This window comes from Physella acuta, unplaced genomic scaffold (genome assembly GCF_028476545.2).
Source record: "Physella acuta isolate Inbredline_101_S28 unplaced genomic scaffold, ASM2847654v3 ptg000606l, whole genome shotgun sequence".
Classification (NCBI taxonomy): Eukaryota; Metazoa; Mollusca; class Gastropoda; family Physidae; genus Physella; species Physella acuta.
The window spans coordinates 333547-354344 of record NW_026732125.1 but is presented as its reverse complement, the minus strand read 5'-3'; the positions used below and the strand labels follow the sequence as shown (position 1 = coordinate 354344).

General features: G+C 33.2%; 1 protein-coding gene across 5 annotated transcripts in view; it reads left to right on the top strand.

The window, feature by feature from the left end:
• The window catches only part of LOC131947753 (titin), a gene marked incomplete at its 5' end in the record, with an annotated part of 410194 nt that overhangs the window by 197666 nt on the left and 191730 nt on the right, over positions 1–20798 (top strand). For all 5 annotated transcript variants that reach the window (XM_059309048.1, XM_059309047.1, XM_059309046.1 and 2 more), the window contains 26 exon segments: positions 122–273; positions 554–704; positions 1068–1373; positions 1837–2133; positions 2552–2851; positions 3280–3585; positions 3923–4228; positions 4598–4716; positions 5199–5385; positions 6597–6757; positions 7203–7344; positions 7559–7713; positions 7965–8115; positions 8247–8390; positions 8520–8681; positions 9310–9410; positions 9712–9916; positions 10451–10753; positions 11071–11373; positions 11730–11920; positions 12293–12407; positions 12817–13122; positions 18215–18417; positions 18914–19010; positions 19867–20172; positions 20322–20433. In XM_059309048.1, the coding sequence (XP_059165031.1) occupies positions 122–273; positions 554–704; positions 1068–1373; positions 1837–2133; positions 2552–2851; positions 3280–3585; positions 3923–4228; positions 4598–4716; positions 5199–5385; positions 6597–6757; positions 7203–7344; positions 7559–7713; positions 7965–8115; positions 8247–8390; positions 8520–8681; positions 9310–9410; positions 9712–9916; positions 10451–10753; positions 11071–11373; positions 11730–11920; positions 12293–12407; positions 12817–13122; positions 18215–18417; positions 18914–19010; positions 19867–20172; positions 20322–20433 (5281 nt within the window).

Here is a 20798-nt window from a genome sequence, read left to right as displayed (position 1 = left end):
AATCTTCTTTTTGTAAAGTTTACATAATCTGTTTTAATTCTAGTTCTATTTAGACATTAACTCACACTGGTAATACTTCACATTTTCTTACTTTTGTTAATATTGAAATACATTTTTACAGCTTGCCCAAGTGCACCACAGTCACTGTATGTTAGAAACATTGGCAAAGACAATTTGACTTTAGAGTGGTCTGCTCCTGAAAATGATGGTGGATCTAAAATTAAGAAGTTTATCATTGAAAAATCCAAGAAGGGCACAGATAAATGGGAGAAGGTAACTTTTATTGATAAATCCTAGGTTACATTTAACAGTGCATTATTTATATCATTTCTAGAGTGATTGCAATGTTAGCTGTTAGAGTACAGAAATTTTGTCCGAAGAATAATTTCTTGCCGATATATTTTTAATGAATTTCAGATTTAAAGTAACCTTTTTAAGGATCAAGTAGTATTATTACTATATCTTAAGTTATAATTAATATTTCAGGATTAGAGGCTTATATTAAATTAATTTAGCAATATCTCATATATACTTTATTGTTAAAATATCGTAGGTTGTGTCTGTGGATGGCTACAAAAACTACCTGCAAGTCTCAGACCTAGAGCTGGAGACTGAGTGGCTTTTTGCTGTCTCTGCTGAAAATGATGTGGGAGTGGGCGACAAAGCTGTCACATCTAAGGCCATCAAGCTGGACAAACCCATCTGTGAGTCACCTAAAAAAATAAGTAGCTAATTAATGCAAAAATATTACTTTTGTTACACAAAAAAAAATGTAAAACTAATAATTAATAAATTTAAAAAAAATTAATTTATATATATGTATATGTGTATATATATATATATATATATATATATATATATATATATATATATATATATATATATATATATATATATATATATATATATATATATATATAGATATAGATATATATATATATATATATATATAGATATATATATATATATATATATATATATATATATATATATATATATATATATATATATATATATATATATATATATAATCTGTATGTGTGTATTTACTTTACCTCTGTTTGTAGATCCCCCATCTGCTCCTGAGGGACCTCTAGTGTTCTCAGAAATAACAAAACGCAGTGCACGTGTCTCCTGGAAACACAGCAAGAATGACGGAGGCGCTCCCATATCCCACTACATCGTGGAGAAGCGTGAGGGCTGGAAGACAACATGGCTGCCTGTGGAGAGAATCAGTGGGGACAAGCTCACCTGTGAGCTGACTCACCTGCAGGAAGGTCAGGAGATCTTCATCCGCGTCACGGCTGAGAATGTTGTTGGACAGTCCAAACCACTAGAGGGAGAGAACCCACTTGTTCCTAAATCTCCATACAGTAAGTTTTGAGAGCCTTCTATTATTAAAATGTAACGTCAAGTATATAACTTTTTGAACTTGAATACTAAAAATGCAATTTTAAAAAAAAAGGGAAGTAAAAAAATTAAATAAATTAAATTAAAAAAAAACACTTTAAAAATTAGCATTTTTTGTAAAATATAAAAATTATAAAATCTTGCGATAAATAAATATCTAATATCATGTTCCAAAAAAATGGGTAAATAGAAAAATGCACAAAAATAATCTAATTACACTAATATGCTTAAATTTTGTCATATTTCATGGAAATGTTTTCATTATGCTAAAGCGTACATGTAGTCACTCTTTGTTCATGTCTATAAATGCTCAATTTAAGAAAGCAAAATGTACTTACACGCTTTTATGTGTGCAGATTTCCATTGCGCAGTTTTAAATAAATATATAAATATATATAGTAAAAAGCTTTAACGTTTCTCCAACAGACAAACCCGGTGCTCCAGAAAGTCTGAAAACCACAGAAATCACTTCCAGCTCAGCCAGCCTCCAGTGGAAGCCTCCCTCAGACACTGGAGGTCTGCCCATCACTTCCTACCTGGTGGAGCGCCGTGACAAGCGCTGGGGATCCTGGATCAAGGCCGGAGTTGTCAAAGCCACCACCATAGACGTGCCCTCACTGCTGGAAGGGGCGGAGTATTTCTTCCGCGTCTCTGCAGAAAATGAAGAAGGGTTCGGACCTTTTGTTGAGTTAACTGAGGCAGTTATTCCACTCAGAGAACCAGGTATGCCTGTTTGTAATTGAGGCCACCCTTGTAATTTGTTTTCCAAATAATGTCTATTAGCATTATCTGTTTAATCTCTTTCATACAAATAATTAAAGTTCTTTACTACATGAAATAGTATAGAAAACTTGGTAGAAAGGTTTATGCCTGCTTCTTTGGCCAATGTGTATGAATAGATTGTGTAGCTCATCTGTGATTTGGCCATGGTTTAAAACGTGATTGATTGGCCTATCTTCTAGTAGCCATTGTGTATGAAGAGTGGCCCAGCTGTCTGTACTTCCTCTGTTAAAATTGTGTGAACATTCTTCTGACTCAATTAAAAGACCTTTACCTAACCCAGTTTCCTATGAGTGTGTGCTCATGTAGTCTATACTTGAACACAAAATCTCATTCCACTTATCTGCTGTGTTATTCCCAGTTGCCCCAGAAAGGCCAGTGGGACCAGTGAGGTTCACCAACATCGAGGCCACTGGTCTGATCATGGAGTGGCTGCCCCCCAGAGAAAACGGAGGCTCTCCTATCACAGCCTACAAGGTTGAAGTTAGCTCTAAACAGGACGTGTGGACAGAAGTGACCATCACAGATGCTGATGTCACCAAGATTAAGGTCAAGGATCTTACAGAAGGTCAGAAGGTTTGGTTCCGAATCACTGCTTTCAACAAGGTCGGAGCTAGCAAACCTCTTGAATCTGACTCTGTAGTGCCACAACGCCAGAAAGGTAATTATTTTTTATTTAATTTTAGGAAACTTTCATTTCATTAATTACTTCTAAGGGGTGGTCCATATGTCACACATCAATAGTGGAAGAGGGTGGAAGGGGGCTTATGATTTGTGATAATATAGTTTTGTGGATCTTTTGATAAAAAATTTCTACATTTTTAAAATATTTTGATAAAAGTTGTGGGTTGCGAATAAGTGACTTTTATGCCATTTTGGAGTTGGACAAATTTATAGCAATAAAAATTGCTGGGTGTTTTTTTTCAGAATATTTCTTACACTTAGTGACTATTGTAAAACCCTGTATCAACCTTAAGATGGTGACACACCTATGATACCACCTGGTGCACACCTTAATATTTCTTACACGTAGTAACTATTGTAAAACCCTGTAACAACTCTAAGTCCAACTCTTATGTATTTACTCAGGTCCACCCAGCACTCCAACTAAGCCAATCAGTGCAAAGGTTCTCACAAGAGATTCTGTGTCCCTGACGTGGGGACCCCCTGAGGATGATGGAGGTTCTGGCATCACGGGGTACATCATAGAGAAGAGAGAAGCCCTGAGGATGAACTGGACCCGCGCAGAAAAGACACTGACTGACGCCACAACTGTCACAGTCAAAGCTCTGGTGGAAGGTAGCGAGTTCTACTTCCGTGTCGCCGCGGTCAACAAGCAAGGCACCAGTCCATTCTTAGAGATGGACAAACCAGTGATGCTTAAATCTCCATTTGGTGAGTTTAAAAAAAGCATTTCTTTTTTTTAAGTTATTTTTTTCAATATCTCTTATAAAATAACATCTATAATTTTCTTTTGAATTCTTTTTTATATTTAAAAATCATTTTTCAATTATATTTCTATTTTAGCCAGATACTAACTTTAATATTTAATTACATAAAGCTATTTTCTAATGCTAGTATCTCAAACTTCAAAATGCAATGTTAAAAAAAACTATTTAAACAAAGTTAATATTGAGGATCATAATTAAATGTCAGAATTGATATTTATAAAACTTACTAATGAAAACATTTCCTCAATGTTAAATTTTATTTCTGTATTTTTTAAAATCAGAAGTCCCATCTCCCCCTGAGGCACCATTGAAGATACTAACAGTAACTCAGGACTCCTGTGATTTAGAGTGGTCTCCCTCTAAGTCTGATGGAGGCTCACCCATCCTGAATTACTCTGTTGAAATCCGTGAATCTCGGCGCAGTATGTGGGGCAGAGCTGGTGTCACTAAAGGTGATGTCACCAAGTACACTGCCCGCAACCTGGTTATAAACAATGAGTACTTCTTCCGCATCCGGGCGGTCAACGCAGAGGGGGAGAGCCAGCCATTGGAGGGAACAGAGTCTGTTACTCCAAGAATAAAACAAGGTAAGGTTTTAGACTAAAGCACTTTTTATATATCTGCTATTAAATTTACACAATTTGATGTGAGCTTCTTTGATATAAAATCTTATTAGGTATGTATGAAGTAATAATCGTGATGTATGATCTTAGTAACTAATTATCTATAAATTGACAATTTTGATATATGATCTTAGTTGCTAATTATTTGTGAATTAAAAATGGTATTCTCACAAAAATTGTGTCTAAACCAGGAAACGTTTATGAAAAAACATCTTTTTATATATCAACAATTTTTTACAATTATTTTGATGTGTATTATTTGATGTAAGAACTTAGTAGCAATGTATGTAAACATTAATAATCTTATTCTCACAAAAATTGTGTCTGCAACAGAGCCACCTGGCAAACCAGTGACCATTCACGTACCCAAGTCCACTGAGGATGGACTGACAGTGGAGTGGAAACCACCAACCAATGATGGAGGTGCCAGGATTAAGAAATACAAAGTACAGGTAAGGCTTGCTTCTACACCTCAGGTGCTAACATATTTTACCTGTGAGTCTTTAAAGTGGTTTACAGCATATTTTGTGTTATCTGAGAGTTAATAATGGTCAGTTTTAACTCCAGCTCTTTACCAAAATTTTCACCTTCAGCAGTTAATTAAAACATACGTGTTCTTCAGGATATTAGCAATATAAACAGATGCATATAAATAAATAGATGAACAAGGATATGCCTATACACATTTTACATTATATACATATGTGTGTATATATATATATATATATATATATATATATATATATATATATATATATATATATATATATATATATATATATATATATAGGCTAATTTATTTATTTATGTATATGTATATTTTTATTTCAAGATGTATATATTTATATAAATATAAACAGATAGAGATGAAAAAATATAGGCCTTTATAAGTAAATTAAATTTTACAAATTGTACACACCCATTTTTTCCACAGATGAAAGAGGATTCTCCGTCATCCAAATGGGTTGATGTGGGAACCACCGATGGCTTCAAGACCAACATCTCAGTGCCCAATCTGGACACCAGCAAGAAGTACAAGTTCCAGGTGGCTGCTGAAAATGAGATAGGGCTGGGTGAATACCTGGAGACAGAGAGAGCAGTAGCCCCAACAAAAGCTATGAGTGAGTTCAGTGTGTGATGTGTGACTGTAATGATAAGTTGCCCCAACAAAAGCTATGAGTGAGTTCAGTGTGTGATGTGTGATTGTAATGATAAGTTGCCCCAACAAAAGCTATGAGTGAGTTCAGTGTGTGATGTGTGATTGTAATGATAAGTTGCCCCAACAAAAGCTATGAGTGAGTTTAGTGTGTGATGTGTGATTGTAATGATAAGTTGCCCCAACAAAAGCTATGAGTGAGTTCAGTGTGTGATGTGTGATTGTAATGATAAGTTGCCCCAACAAAAGCTATGAGTGAGTTCAGTGTGTGATGTGTGATTGTAATGATAAGTTGCCCCAACAAAAGCTATGAGTGAGTTCAGTGTGTGATGTGTGATTGTAATGATAAGTTGCCCCAACAAAAGCTATGAGTGAGTTCAGTGTGTGATGTGTGATTGTAATGATAAGTTGCCCCAACAAAAGCTATGAGTGAGTTCAGTGTGTGATGTGTGATTGTAATGATAAGTTGCCCCAACAAAAGCTATGAGTGAGTTCAGTGTGTGATGTGTGATTGTAATGATAAGTTGCCCCAACAAAAGCTATGAGTGAGTTCAGTGTGTGATGTGTGATTGTAATGATAAGTTGCCCCAACAAAAGCTATGAGTGAGTTCAGTGTGTGATGTGTGATTGTAATGATAAGTTGCCCCAACAAAAGCTATGAGTGAGTTCAGTGTGTGATGTGTGATTGTAATGATAAGTTGCCCCAACAAAAGCTATGAGTGAGTTCAGTGTGTGATGTGTGATTGTAATGATAAGTTGCCCCAACAAAAGCTATGAGTGAGTTCAGTGTGTGATGTGTGATTGTAATGATAAGTTGCCCCAACAAAAGCTATGAGTGAGTTCAGTGTGTGATGTGTGATTGTAATGATAAGTTGCCCCAACAAAAGCTATGAGTGAGTTTAGTGTGTGATGTATGGCTTTAGTCGAAAATAGTCCAAACGAATGCTATAAGTAAGTTCAGTATTTGAGTTAGGTGATGTATCAATGTGTTTATTAAATTATGGCGGGTATGATTTTAGTAATAAGCGACCCTATAAAACCTATCAGTGAAGTTATTTAGTTATGTAATTTGTGGTTTTACTAAAAAGTAGTTTAGTGAAACGCTATCACTACGTTTAAGTTATGTGGTAAGTTATTTAGTAGCATGTAGCTTCAACACCTGATGAAATTTTCCAGAGCCTCCATCCCCACCTGAGAACCTGCGGGCCACTGAGGTGCAGCGCGACGCGGTCACCATCGCCTGGGACCACAGCAAGAGTGACGGAGGATCTCCAGTCACCAACTACATCATAGAGAAGAAGGAAACCTATAAATCCTCATGGGCTCACGTTGACAGGGTGAGTCATGCTTTGGCTGGTTCATATAGGACTTTAGTAGGACTTTTGATAGGACTAATGTAAACTGTTCTGTGTTTTAATTGAAAGCTGTTTACAATAGGTGTAAGGGTGTGTGTAAACTGGAGGCTATGTGTTAATATGATGAATGAAATGTGGATAAAGGAATTTGTCTAAGTTGTTTTGTGCAATATTTATGTATGTTTTTAAGTAACTTGTTTTATAGAAAATATGTTGTATAGTAACATTAAAAAATGGATGATCAATTTTAGTTTAAATCAAGTTAAATAATTGAATTATTCAAAAATTGTAAAAAATGTTTTTACAAAGTTAATACTTAAAATAAAAAGATTTATTTTGAGATTTCATTCAGAAATATGAATTTCTGTTTAGTTATCAATTTTATAAAATGTGAAATTCTAAATTGAAAACAACTTTTTCCCAACAGGTAAAATCTGTTGTCACATCAGCAGAAGTTCTGTACCTGACAGAGGGTCAGTCTTATGACATCAGGGTCATGGCAGAAAATGTGGCCGGAATATCCGAACCAGCTGTCCTAGATGATGCAGTAGTCCCACAGAGCCCATACAGTACGTCTTCTGACTTTACACTGAATATACATCAACTAACTTAAATTTGAATCCATATATTAGCCCATTTTTAAATAAAAATTAGTGTTTTTGTAAGGCAAGAAATCATATTGAACAAAATACTTAATGAAATCGAAGCAAAGATTTTACCTTTGTATTAATTGTTCAAAAAGTCAAATTTTCAACTTTTAAAAATGGAGAACTTCTCTTTCAGAGCCCCCATCAGCTCCAGTTGGCCCACTAGAGGTGAAAGATATCACAAGCACCACTGCTACCATCTCATGGAAGGCCCCTGAGAAAGATGGAGGCTTACCCATCAAAAGATACACCATAGAGCGCAGGGATGCCAAGAGGCAGGCTTGGATGAAGGTACAAAAACTAATGTCTTTATTTAGGTTTTGACCCATAGCTTGTTTAGTATCTAAATGGAGAAGGACACAGCAAACCTTTATTAATCATATATTAATATATATTAACATGTAAACTTATTCTGTATATTGATGTGACTTTATTCAGTATATCAACATGTGAACTTATTCAATATATTAACATGTGAACTTATTCTATATATTACCATGTAAACTTATTCTATATATTACCATGTGAACTTATGTCTGCAGGTGGATGCTGTCAAGCCTACTGTCCACACCTTTGAGGTGACTGGACTCATGGAGGGGAGCAACTACATTTTCAGGGTGTTTGCTGAAAATGCTGAAGGTGTGAGCAGCCCTCTAGAGTCAGATGCCCCAGTGACATGCCGTAGAGCACCTGGTTTGTTGGTTTTATTTTACTTTTTAAAACAATTAGAGTGTGTTAATATTGTTTATTTTTAACTTATACTTTTAAATATCATAAAGTTAATTTTAAAATTAAATTAACTTATTTTTAAAACCCAAATGCAGAAAAACCTGGCTCACCATCTGGCAAGCTGAGAGCAAGTAAAATCCAACCTGATTCAGTAACCCTTGATTGGTTGCCACCTTTAGATGATGGTGGTTCCCCCTTAACAGCCTACATCATTGAGGCAATGGACAGCAAATCTAATGGTAATACTTTATTTTTAAACTACTTTATTTTTAAACTTCTTAAAAGAATACCTAATTCTAACATAGCAAGCTGTAAACTTCATAACTAAAAGATCTCTTGATAAAATATTTTTGTTTGAATTCTGCCAGAATGGAAAACAGTGGCTGAGGTTGATCCTAACGCTACACGACAGCTGATCAGAAACCTGACTGAAGGAGAGCCATACAGGTTCAGGATCTGTGCCCAGAATGTGATTGGTCGCAGTAAGCCTGTAGAGACAGAGTCTACTGTTGTTCCGTCAAGACCACTGGGTAAGTTTGTCTTCACTTTTCACTGTTTTAAAAGTCAAATACACTTTCAGATTAGATGGTCCATGAAATAGATGGATTAGTGTCCATCTTTTTCTCTGAACTCTGCATATAGGTGTATATATATATATATATATATATATGGGATAGTGTGGTTAGAGGCGTAGCGAGGGGGGCCGTGGGGGGGACATATGTCCCCGGGCGCCGACCTTAGGTGGGGCGCCAAATCGAAAGTTTGAGGGGGGGTGCAAATGAAAAGTTCGAGGGGGGGTGCAAATCGAATGTTTGTCCCCGGGCGCAGGGAAGGGTCGCTACGCCTCTGAGTGTGGTTAGCTCTATGCTCAATTTGGAACAAGTACCCATTAGGGCTGAGAGATATAAACATTAAGCTTTAGACAGGATGGTCTTTGTGTTATAATTTATCATTAATGGTACAGGTGTGAGACCATATCTTTAAACACATTGTGTTATTCTATATGCTAAACTTGATGTTTCCAAACCTTATTTTAATGACACAGTTTTTACTATACACTCTACACTTGATGCCTACAAACCTTACTTTAATGACGCTGTTTTTTCTCTATAATCTACATTTATTGTGTCTTAACCTTATTGTGTTGACTGTCTACAGAGCCACCAGGAGCACCTCGAGGTCCATTGAAAGCTGAGAATGTCAGCAAGGATTCTATCAAGCTCTCCTGGCAACCCCCTCTGGATGATGGTGGCTCACCTGTAAGTGGTTCATTTACACTCACTGTCCTACATCGACCTGTTTAGTTAGAATTTTACCTTGGTTGGTCAGGTAAAATTACCACTGGACCTGAATGATATAAGAACACCTCTTAAAATTTAAAAGATACAAATTGAGAACCTTCCATAATTTTTAAGATCAATCTATATTTTTGGGATTATTATATTTTTTTTTCTACTCTTGATGAAAAAAGTTCTTAAAAGTATAAGTTTATTATAATAAACTGCTTATTTTACTTGTATACAGTAATTAGGTAATATTTTTCTAATGAATTTTTTCCAGATAACCCACTACATCATAGACAAGCTGGACATTCAAAGAGGAGGCTGGGTCCGCGCTGCCCGTGTGCCATCCACCAACACCAACTGTCTGGTCAGTGGCCTGGTGACTGACCACGACTACAACTTCCGCATCTACGCTGAGAACAAGCTGGGTGTGGGTGAACACCTGGACATGAAGGCCTCCATCAAGTGCAAGAGTCCTTACAGTAAGTGGATGCAAGCTGGACACAGCTTTTTTTCTGTCAGTTTAAGCTGGGTGACTTTTTTTTTACCACAGAGACAACTATCACTTGTTCTCTATTCAAGCTACACATGTGTTTGTGTTTCGTTCTCTATGTATAACATCTGAAGACTCCGCCTTATGTGAATATTTCATTATTGTTAGTTAGCTACACCTTTTGTGACAACAGCTAGATTCACTGATGATCATTAATTAACCATTTAGTTTAGTGTTGAAATGTTGTTAGCCATGCTGGTATTTTAATTATAATGATACGGCTTATGAAATGGTACCAATATTTGGATAACACGAGTATTACTTTCATATAGCAAAATGTATGTGACAGAAAAGTAAACAACACTGGCCTTGGGATCAATGAACTGTTTTTCTTAATATGAAATACCCTGAAACAGTTTTTTAAAAAAATTAGAATTGTTCAAGTAGCTTAAATATTTTTAGGTTTGCACAAAAAAAATAATTTCTGGCCTATATTCACCAAACTTTGTCCTACTTTCTCTAGATGTTCCATCCAGTCCAAGAGACTTGGTCGTCTCTGACATCACAGATGAATCTGCCCAGCTGGACTGGTCACCCCCAGAGGAAGACGGAGGCACTGAAGTCCTGGGATACCTCATAGAGAAGCGCGAGGCAGGCAAGCAACAGTGGACGCGAGTTGGACACACTGAGGCCAAGACCAGGTCCATCAAGGCCCGCAATCTTCTGGAGGGCCGTCCTTACACATTCAGGGTGATGGCAGAAAACATGGAGGGTCTCAGTGAACCTCTGACACTGTTGAAGCCCATCACACCAGAGAAACCCATAGGTGGGTGATGAAATCAATTTTTTTAATATAATAAATTTTTAGCCTCAAGATTTCAGTTACATTTTGATAAAAATAAATCTTTTTCTCTAAACGAAAATCCTAGGTGATTTGATGCAATATTATGGTGATTTTTATTTTGGTTTGTTATGGTCAAGAGATAAGGATATCAGTTAGAGTTATATATAAGTTATCCTTTGAGAATAATTTGCTGTGTAAATTTTTAGTTTATTGAAATGTCAAAGTACATGTTTAAAGTAAATAGTTTACTTGTTTTGCATATATTCTAGATTAATTAGTATTTTTTTTTTGCCTTCCAGAGCCCCCAGGCCCACCTCAGGATGTTGCCTGCCTCTCCATTGACCGCGACTCTGTCACACTTGAGTGGCAGAAACCCCGATACGACGGAGGCGCACACATCACAAGCTACATCGTAGAGAAGCGTGAGGGCAAGGCAGCGTCATGGGTGACAGCTGCTGACACAGAGGGCACCACTTGCAAGTGTGTGGTCAGGGGCCTGATTGAGGGGTACGAGTACGAGTTCAGAGTCAGGGCCAAGAACTCTGCTGGTCTTGGTGAACCTGGAAACTTGTCAGCCTCGGTTGTACCCTCAAAGCCACTGGGTAAGATAATCTGTTGGAAAAAATTGGCATATATATATATATATATATATATATATATATATATATATATATATATATATATATATATATATATATATATATATATATATAAGGCGCTGCCAATTTATATATATGTATATATATATATATAAATTGATTTTCATTATTCTAAAATCATAATACTACAAATAAATCAAAATTAATTTTTGAAAATGGACCATAATTATATTGTACCAAAACCTGGCTTCTAAACATAACCTTAAAATAATTTAAGTAAAATTGAATTCCCATTTTTCTATGACTTGCTACAAAAACTCATGTCCAAACGCTTGCATTGTTTTCTGTTCTCATCATAGAAAAACCATCAGCCCCCATTGGACCACTAGAGCTAACAAACATCACAGAGGACACGGTCACTCTGATGTGGTCAAGTCCTAAATTTGATGGTGGCAGTCCTGTCAAACACTACATCATTGAGAAATCTGATCTGAGACGTCCAAAGTGGCTTAGAGTGGATTCTATACCTTCTGATGAAACCACATTTAAGGTACTTAGAAAAATCACTGCTGTTATATTGTCCTATTTTCAGTGTAATTCTACTATTTAAATTTTCACACTTTTTGAATACTATCAAAAGTAAATGACATTAAAAGCCATGTAATTTTAAAGCTATAAACATTTAGTTTGTAGTTATAGTTTTTTTTTAAATTGTAAGAAAAACTGTAGCATTTGATTTATTTCAAATTTAGTATCCTCTTTATTTAACTTGTTTGTGGCTTTTAAAATTAAAATCATTAAATATTAGACTTTCAAGGTTTGTTGCGACAATTTTGTAAATATCAATAATAAAATGCTAGCAGATTTAAAAAAAAAGAAATACCCTCCAGATTTTTAAAGATAACCTGTTTGTACCCACCAGGTTGAGAACCTTCTGGAAGGTGTTGAGTACCAGTTCCGTGTGATGGCTGAAAACAAAGTGGGCATCAGCCAGCCTTTAACATCAGACCAGACAGTCAAACCCAAGAGTCCTTATGGTAACAGCTAAATCTGGGCTAAATCATTGAAAAATGTTTCAATTTTGATTTAAACATTGCTGTTGTTATTTTCTATACTATAAAACTTATGAGATATCAGACATGAAACATCTTTTCTAAAATATGTTTACCATTTTTTTAATTAAGGGCTTGAAATTAATTTGAATATATTTAAATAAGCAGAACTTCAAAGTTCAGTGTGATTTTAGAAATGTTTGTTTTGTTAACCTTTGAAAATAACAGATTAACTAAATTATTGAGTTGTGCATTACAAAACTAAGTTTAAAAACAAGTTATTCCAAAAAAAAATTCTTATTAGTAATACCATTTCATTATTAATGAGTTTTCTCTTTTACATGTAAACAGCAAAACAAAATTGAGGCTAAATGATTTGATTTTGAACTCCTAGGACCTCCATCTAGCCCGGTTGGTCCAATCAAAACCCTGCAAATAACAAGAGACTCAGCAACCATCCAATGGCAGCCTCCGTCATCTGATGGGGGTTCCCCAATAACAAGCTATGTGGTGGAGCGCCATGAGGAGGGGAAGAGAGCCTGGATGTACTGCGGCCGCACAGACTCATCTGTCAACATCTTCACATGCGCAGCTTTGTATGAAAACCAAGAACATTTCTTCAGAATTTACGCTGAAAACAAATATGGCCGCAGTAAGCCGCTAGAGTCTGACATTGCAATCATTCCAAAGAGAGTATTTGGTGAGTACTTAATCTAATATAGAAAAGAAACAACAATTTTTTTAATAGCTTAAAGAATTAACAAAAAATGTGAAAACAAACATGAATTAAATCAAACTTAAAAAACCGAATTTAAAAAATTATTAAATTTGTTTTCACAAATTTGTTTTTTCTTGCTAGATATTGATTCATTAGTAAAAACAGAAACATAGGATGGGAACACTGAAAAAAATTAACACTTCTACAAAAACTGTATCTGAAATATCAAGTTACCATCCCATGTGTCTTGTTACTTGTTCTTACTTTTGGAAATGATCCCATAGACCAGATATGGCAGCTGCTGTGTTACTGCTCCTCAGCTAGATTCCTCTCTGCTGACACTTTAGAGGTGTGATGTTCTTCTTGGCTAGAGTAATCTTTCCTTCCTCTTTTACTTAGTTATCTCTCCTACCTGTTTTACAATGGTTAATACTAAGCCTGTGTTTTCAACTACATACAAGCAATGAAAAAATATTTTCAGAAGCCACTTATAGTAATTTTAAAAAACAATTTCTTTATTTACTTCACTTACATTTATCTTTTTTTTTAAATTATATTTTATTCTCTTTTATTTATTTTGTTTCTATTATTCTTTTTTTTTTATGAAAAGAACTTATACTTCAATGATATCAAGAGGTTAGAAATTAAAAAAAAAAAAATATTTTACCTTGGATTTCCATTAACATATAAACTAAATTGAAATTTCAAAGATTTAAAATACTCAAATCACAGAAACACAAAAACGTGAAACCTGCACTAGGAATGAAAATCCCCCTTTGACTTAAATTTAACCACAAGAAGTTAACAGATTTATCTCAAAGAGATGTAGACCAGTGGTTCTCAACAGTTGGAGATTGATTGGGGCAGAATGCTCCATGTGATCATGATCCAGGGCTGTAAGCTTGTGATATGTTGAGAACCACTGTGGTAGACAATGTGTTTATTAATTCCACAACTTAGACATAGTACCAACTTTAATACTATTAATAATATCCAGTATTACCTTTAGATAAGCCCACTTCCCTCCCACCCACCCTCCTGACCTTACTGATATAGATTTTGGGGCTAGTTGATTCCTGTATTACACTTTACCCTCATCCTGTATTAATAAAAAAAAAATGAAATAGTCAAGCTCATTAGCTGACTATTATTAGATGTGTAATAAGATCTGACATAAGTTCAAATTTTTTTAACAAAAAAAAAATGATGTATTTTTTATAAAAGTTTTTTTTTAAGTTTCATTTTTTTTGTTAATTAATATCAGTTTAATTTATGTTTACAAAGCAACAACAACAATAGCATGTATTTCATTTGTTCCTTATAGCAACTTAGCATGGAAACTTGCATTCCACTCTGCTTGATTTTCACTGGCATGAAATCATCTAAATGCTTAATAATTGAATATTTATCAAATTTTAAAATTTTTTAATAATAGCATTTTTATTATTTTGGTAATTTAAAAAAATGTAATAAACATTTATACATATAACTTTTCATTTTAAAAATTCAATTTTCAATATAGATTTTTTTATGCATGATCATTGTTGTGATTTCATTTAGATTTTTGCTGTGATGTTATTTTTAATTCAATCAAAATAATGATTTGAATGCTATTTCTTAGATTTATTATTAGAACATGTGTTTAATTTAGAAAGAAAGGGGTGTTTAGACAGAGATAGTTTGTAGGAATAAGATAGAATTAGCTGTATTTTTGTTGTAATGTAACTAATTGTTTAAACCTGTATTGGGCAGAATTAAATAAATCTAAATAAAATGTACCTAAACGTACCAGCAACATTAAAAAAATCTGGATACTGCATCTAAAAGGCCAGAGTGTAAACATTATTGTTATGTTTTCTAACCAGAATATACCGGCTTGACATGGTTCAATGAAGCCAGCTTACAGCCATGTATTGATGTCTACATGATACAGAATTTGAGAAGATTTGAATATTTTTACAGAGTTTATGCAGATAATCCTCTTAGTTCTGTTTGGGATACAATAGACTTGAGCTCCATTGAAGGCAGATTTTAGATGAAGAAGTAGAGCATTGATCTTTTTTAAATGGAACTGTTATGCATTTTTGTTTCTTTTTTTTATTTTACATATTTGTTGGAATTAATTGAAATGGTGAATTTTTAAAAAATAACATTATGAAGTTTAAAAACAATAATCTTTGTTGTACTAATTTAAAATTTTTTATTTTTATTTTTAATAAAAAAGTTTTTAGAGTGTACTCAAATTTAACTTCAGTAACTAAAAAATACATATTTGATTTTAAATTTGTGTTGTTGAAGTTCTTTTTATCAATAACCAAAATTTGCATTATGTAATTGTTAATTTGTGACTAAACTGATCTGAAATGTGCTTTGTTAACTGTTTTTAACACCAGTGAATAATATTTTGGCTGTTTTTTTCTTTTTAAAAATTATAATTTTGTTATGTGTGTTTTTTTTTTTCTTTATTGTTTAAAATATTATTTAAATAACTTCAGTATAATGGAAATTAATTAAACACCACTATTTTTTTTTAAATGTAGGGTTATATTATGGTTTGATACTTTGGCATAAAAATGGGATCTTTTGCAGATTTAATAATCACATAATTTAATCGACAAGAATTTTATAGTACATAAAATACAGCAATTAATATCAGCCTATATAGCCCAATATATTATTTTGGTTGAAAATTATCACATCCACATTTACTTTGAAAGCATGCCCAATTTTTATTTACTGTAGTACTTCCCAAATTATTTTTTTTATTAGTTTCATGGCTTATTCACTTTATACATTATGAAATCTTGCTTTTATTCATCGTTTTGGTTTCTTTGCAGCAATTAGTCACTGTATGATTTGAATAGGCTTATTTAGCTTTTTCATTGAGTTTTTGTTGTTGTTGCTTTAATTTTTAGAAAAATAGGGTTTAATTATGACAATAAAATCACATTTTTATTCCAAAGTATCACAATAGTAAACAATTTTTAGATTCAGTTTCAGAGGTAAAATTTTAAAGAACTAGTTAAGTTTGTACATACATTTTTATATAGTTCTAAAGTTTATGATAACTTTTTTATGACCCTCAGATATAATATCCTATTATTATTGTAATTATGAATAGCCTCCCCTTAAGTTAAAGTGTAAAGGTTGATATTTACCTCCCTATTGAAGTTGCAATTTTGTTTTTTACAATCAGAACCTACAAATGTTTTTCTTAACCAAGGTTGTTACACACTTTATTTATATCCTAAGTTTATTCTGTTACTAAGCAGTGTATGTGTGGGATGACCTTCCTGTGTTTAAAAAAAAAATTCTGTTTTTAAAATCTTTTTTTTCTTGACTAGATTTATTTAGAGATACATTCCCTAATAAAACTTTTATTCAACTTATGTTTATTTTTTATTGATTAACTTTTTTTTGGTCATTTTTTTTTAATATGCTGATGAAAATGTTATACTTAAATTTAGTTTTACTAAAGTAGGCTAATTAAAGATAAAGTAATACAGGAATCGCTATGCTCCAAGGAATCTTTAGCCACTTGTCAATAAAATCTGAAGCCCATTGCTAGTGAATCTCTGTCCTGGTAAAAAAAAATAAAGCCCTAAGCCATAAGAAAGCTTTAGGATAAAAATATCTTAAAGCTAATACAAATCTATTGAATTGTCCTCTATCTAATAATTCTCTTGAGGAATATATTTTTACAGTTTATTCATATTAATACACACTCACATATATGAAACAACATATTTTAAAATACTATAACCAACTCACAAATTAATATAGTAAAAAAATTTCTTTAACATTAAAATAATTAGATGATAAAATAATTGCTAACAATTGCTAGCCGATCTATTAACTACACACAAAAAATAATTATTTACCAGAATTTTGTATTTTGTTGTAATTTGATGCTCCCTGACATAATTTAAGATTCGGTGAGTAAAAACCTTAATCTTATTTATTACAGCTTACTACTATAACAATATTATAGTAGTTTTTTAAAAAATCTTCGGCAAAAATTGAATTTATTTTGTTATAAATATAAGCTTATAAGTTTACTACATGTATTGGTAACTCATCCTACTGTCTGTGTTAAGTTTTGTAAACAAGAAGATGGTGTAGAATGCATAGTTTTTATTTACCAGAGATATACTACTGCTAGCACAAAGTCTTAAAGTCGACCAAAACTTAATCAAATCTATAAATCATAGTGTGACTGAAAATTGTAATGGCCACTAGTAACTTTTAGACACTGAACTCAGACACTGCTAAAAAGTAAATTGAGGCATCTAAAAATAATCGCTACAATCAATCAAAGAGAAAATTCCTGGTTCCATTGAGAAGCCAGGAATACTCCACACAATGTGTTTAGTGAAAAAGTCTATTCTGGAATTAAAACATTTAGAGTCTATTCAAATTGGTGAGTACTTTGTTTTTCTTCTTCCAAAATTTCCTCTAAGTGTCTGATACTGTCACATTCTCAAATCCTTTAACTTATCTGGTCCATGGGATATTTAGCTTTATCCATTTCTTTCAAGTCATATTTTGAATATGTATTAAATGCCACTAGTCGTCTTTACTTACATTTATTTGTAATATATATATATATATATATATATATATATATATATATATATATATATATATATATATATATATATATATATATATATATATATATATATATATATATAGATACACATATACATCTTTAAACACACAAAATACACAAAAACATTCATGAACATACACAAACACACTCATAAATAAATAAACAAATACATTTTAAAATAAATATGTTGTATATGTTTGTGTTTATTTGTGGATATTTGTATGCACATATATCATCATCATCCCTTAACTCCTATTGGGGTCATTGGCGCAACACAGTTGATGCACATCTATTCATTACCTTTATGAGCAAACATAAAGACAGATACTTTCCACATCAGCAATAGCATTTGTCTTCATAAAATCCCCAAACATGCTGTGCACTGTATCCATGTATGTGAAGAATAGTCCAGAGACATTTGATTAAAATGGTTTCTAACAAACCTGCCCACCACCACCTTAGATAAACCCTCACCCCCTGAACACCTGAGGGCCGAGAAGGTGGACAAGGATTCCCTGACCCTCGTCTGGTCCCCACCTGAGGATGATGATGGGACAATCACCAGGTACATCCTGGAACAGAAGTTGGCTGACTCCGACAAGTGGGAGAAGATTGCTGAAGTCCCAGGCAAAACTAAATGGTTCATGGCCAAGAATCTCCCTACAGTAAGACCTCTGTTTTTTTTTTCATCTTTTTTTTTATGAATAATGTCAGAAATAAATCAATCAATGAATAAATAATGCTTCTAAATCAGGGGTCTCCAAACTTTTCAGTCCGAGGGCCGCATTAACTATCAAATTTCAGTTTAGGGGCCAGTTTCTTCCAGACATGTCGTGATTTTTCTGGGCAAATTTCCTCAGCCATCACCAACAAACGTTTTTTCCTTGGACAGAAAGATCTCCGCGGGCCGGATGAAAGGACTTTGTGGGCCGCATCCGGCCCAAGGGCCGTAGTTTGGAGACCCCTGTTCTAAATTATAGCTGAATATTTAAAGAATTTTAAAAAATAATATATTTGTTGTAGAATTTATACGAAGTAGGCTATTTTAATAAAAAATGTTTGTAACAGTTGTTGAAAATGCTAAACTATTTTTAACAAAACAAATCTGCATTCCTACAGATGTTGTTTACATTACACTAATGTGATTCTGATATTCAACAGGGTAAATCTCTAGTTTTCCGAGTATCAGCTGAGAACCCAGCTGGAAGAAGTCAACCAACAGAGCTCTCCAGTCCTGTTGCACTTAAAGTTATAAAAGGTAGGTACATTTGTATTAAAATAGTTCATTTGTTGTCATTGCATGATATGTTTATCAAAATTGCATGACTGCTAGCACTATATTGCTTAAACTTAAATTTTAAAATCAACCCTATTTTTGTAAATTTGTATTGCATGTTAATGTGATTTAAAAATAGAAGTGAAATTATTCTATTTTAGTTAACTTAATAATTAATTAATTGCACTTAACTTTTATAATGCATGGTAAATTATTGCACATTCTTGCTGTAGAATATTATTTTTGTCTAGCAATTGCTACTAGGTGTTAATTTTTGTTGATTATTTTTATTCTCACTTTTTATTTTTCAGTTTGCCCCATACACTTTTTATGTATCCCATGTGCATTTTCCCTGTATTATTGTTCCTTGTTTATAAACCAGATTTTTTTTTTCTTCATTTAAAAATGTTGAGTTCTGCTAGTTAGGTATTGTTGATTTTTATTTTCATTTTTCAAAAATAAATATTTAAAATATTGTGTGCATTTTGAATATTAGTTTTTGTTAGTCTTATCGGCAATGAAATTAAAAAGTTACCTTCACATTTACACTTGATTTTAGTTGGCTCATGGGCATGTTTGTTTATTTGTTGTGTATATTTTTTATTTATTTGTGAACATTTTAAATGTAATTTTTTTGCTTTTAAATAGCTTGCCTGCATATTTTTTAATGCTTGTTATGCTTTTTGGTGAAATTTTATACAATATTTTTTTCTTATTGTTAATATTTTATTTCTGAAACAAAATTTTCTTAATGCAAGTAAAATATTTTAAAATATATGTTTTCATTCATAATTAGACAAAGAGAGTGGTACTTAACAAGATTTTATAATTGTATTAGAAAAACCCAAAGCAATCAAGAAAGCTCCGAGTGTAGACGAGATTGGTGAAACTTTTGTACAACTGTCATGGCTGCCTCCAGAGTCAGATGGAGGCTCTCCTGTGACTGGCTACATCCTGGAGAGGCTGGACATGAGTGGAAAATCCTGGCTACCTGTGACTAAACAGCCAATCAAAGAATTGAGTTATAGAGCAACAGACTTGAAGAACAACCTGGCATACGAGTTCAGAGTCAGAGCTGAAAATGGTGTGGGCGTGTCTGAGCCGTCACCCTCTTCAGAGCCGTTCATCTGTGGACATAAAATAGGTAAATTAGAAAATTTAAATATTATAGAAAAACTTTTTTATGTGGTTTCTCATTTAATATATATCAGAAAAAAAAATGACTTGTCAGAAAAACGTATATAGAATGTAAAAGAAAATATTTCAGAAAATTTTCTTTTTTTTTCTCTTTAGCTCTGGATGCTCCAAAGTTCATAGCCGAGTTTGGTGACCTATCTGTGCCAGTGGGTCAAGATGCCAAGTTCATGTGTCAAGTGATTGGTCTGCCAACACCCGAAGTTTCTTGGTAAAGCTCTAGTTTTTCTCCTTCTTTGCTGCATGTTGTAAGATGAACATGATGAAGATAATATTAATCCCATTGAGAACTGCAACAGAAATACATTGTAGAACTTATACAAATACTTGTTTATAGATTACTTCTAAAACATGATTACATTTGTAGAACGTATTAGTAACCTTTGTATAGACCTGTTCATAACATAAACACTTTTTTTAAAAACAAGCTTCACCAACTGATATGTAGGTTATTTTTCCTAGAACATTACTTCATTTTTATAACTTGTATCATTGTTTTTTTTATTGTTTGAGCAAATGTTATGAATTTGAGCCACAAGTTTTTAAATTGGTCTTTGGCTATTGCCTTGGGAATAG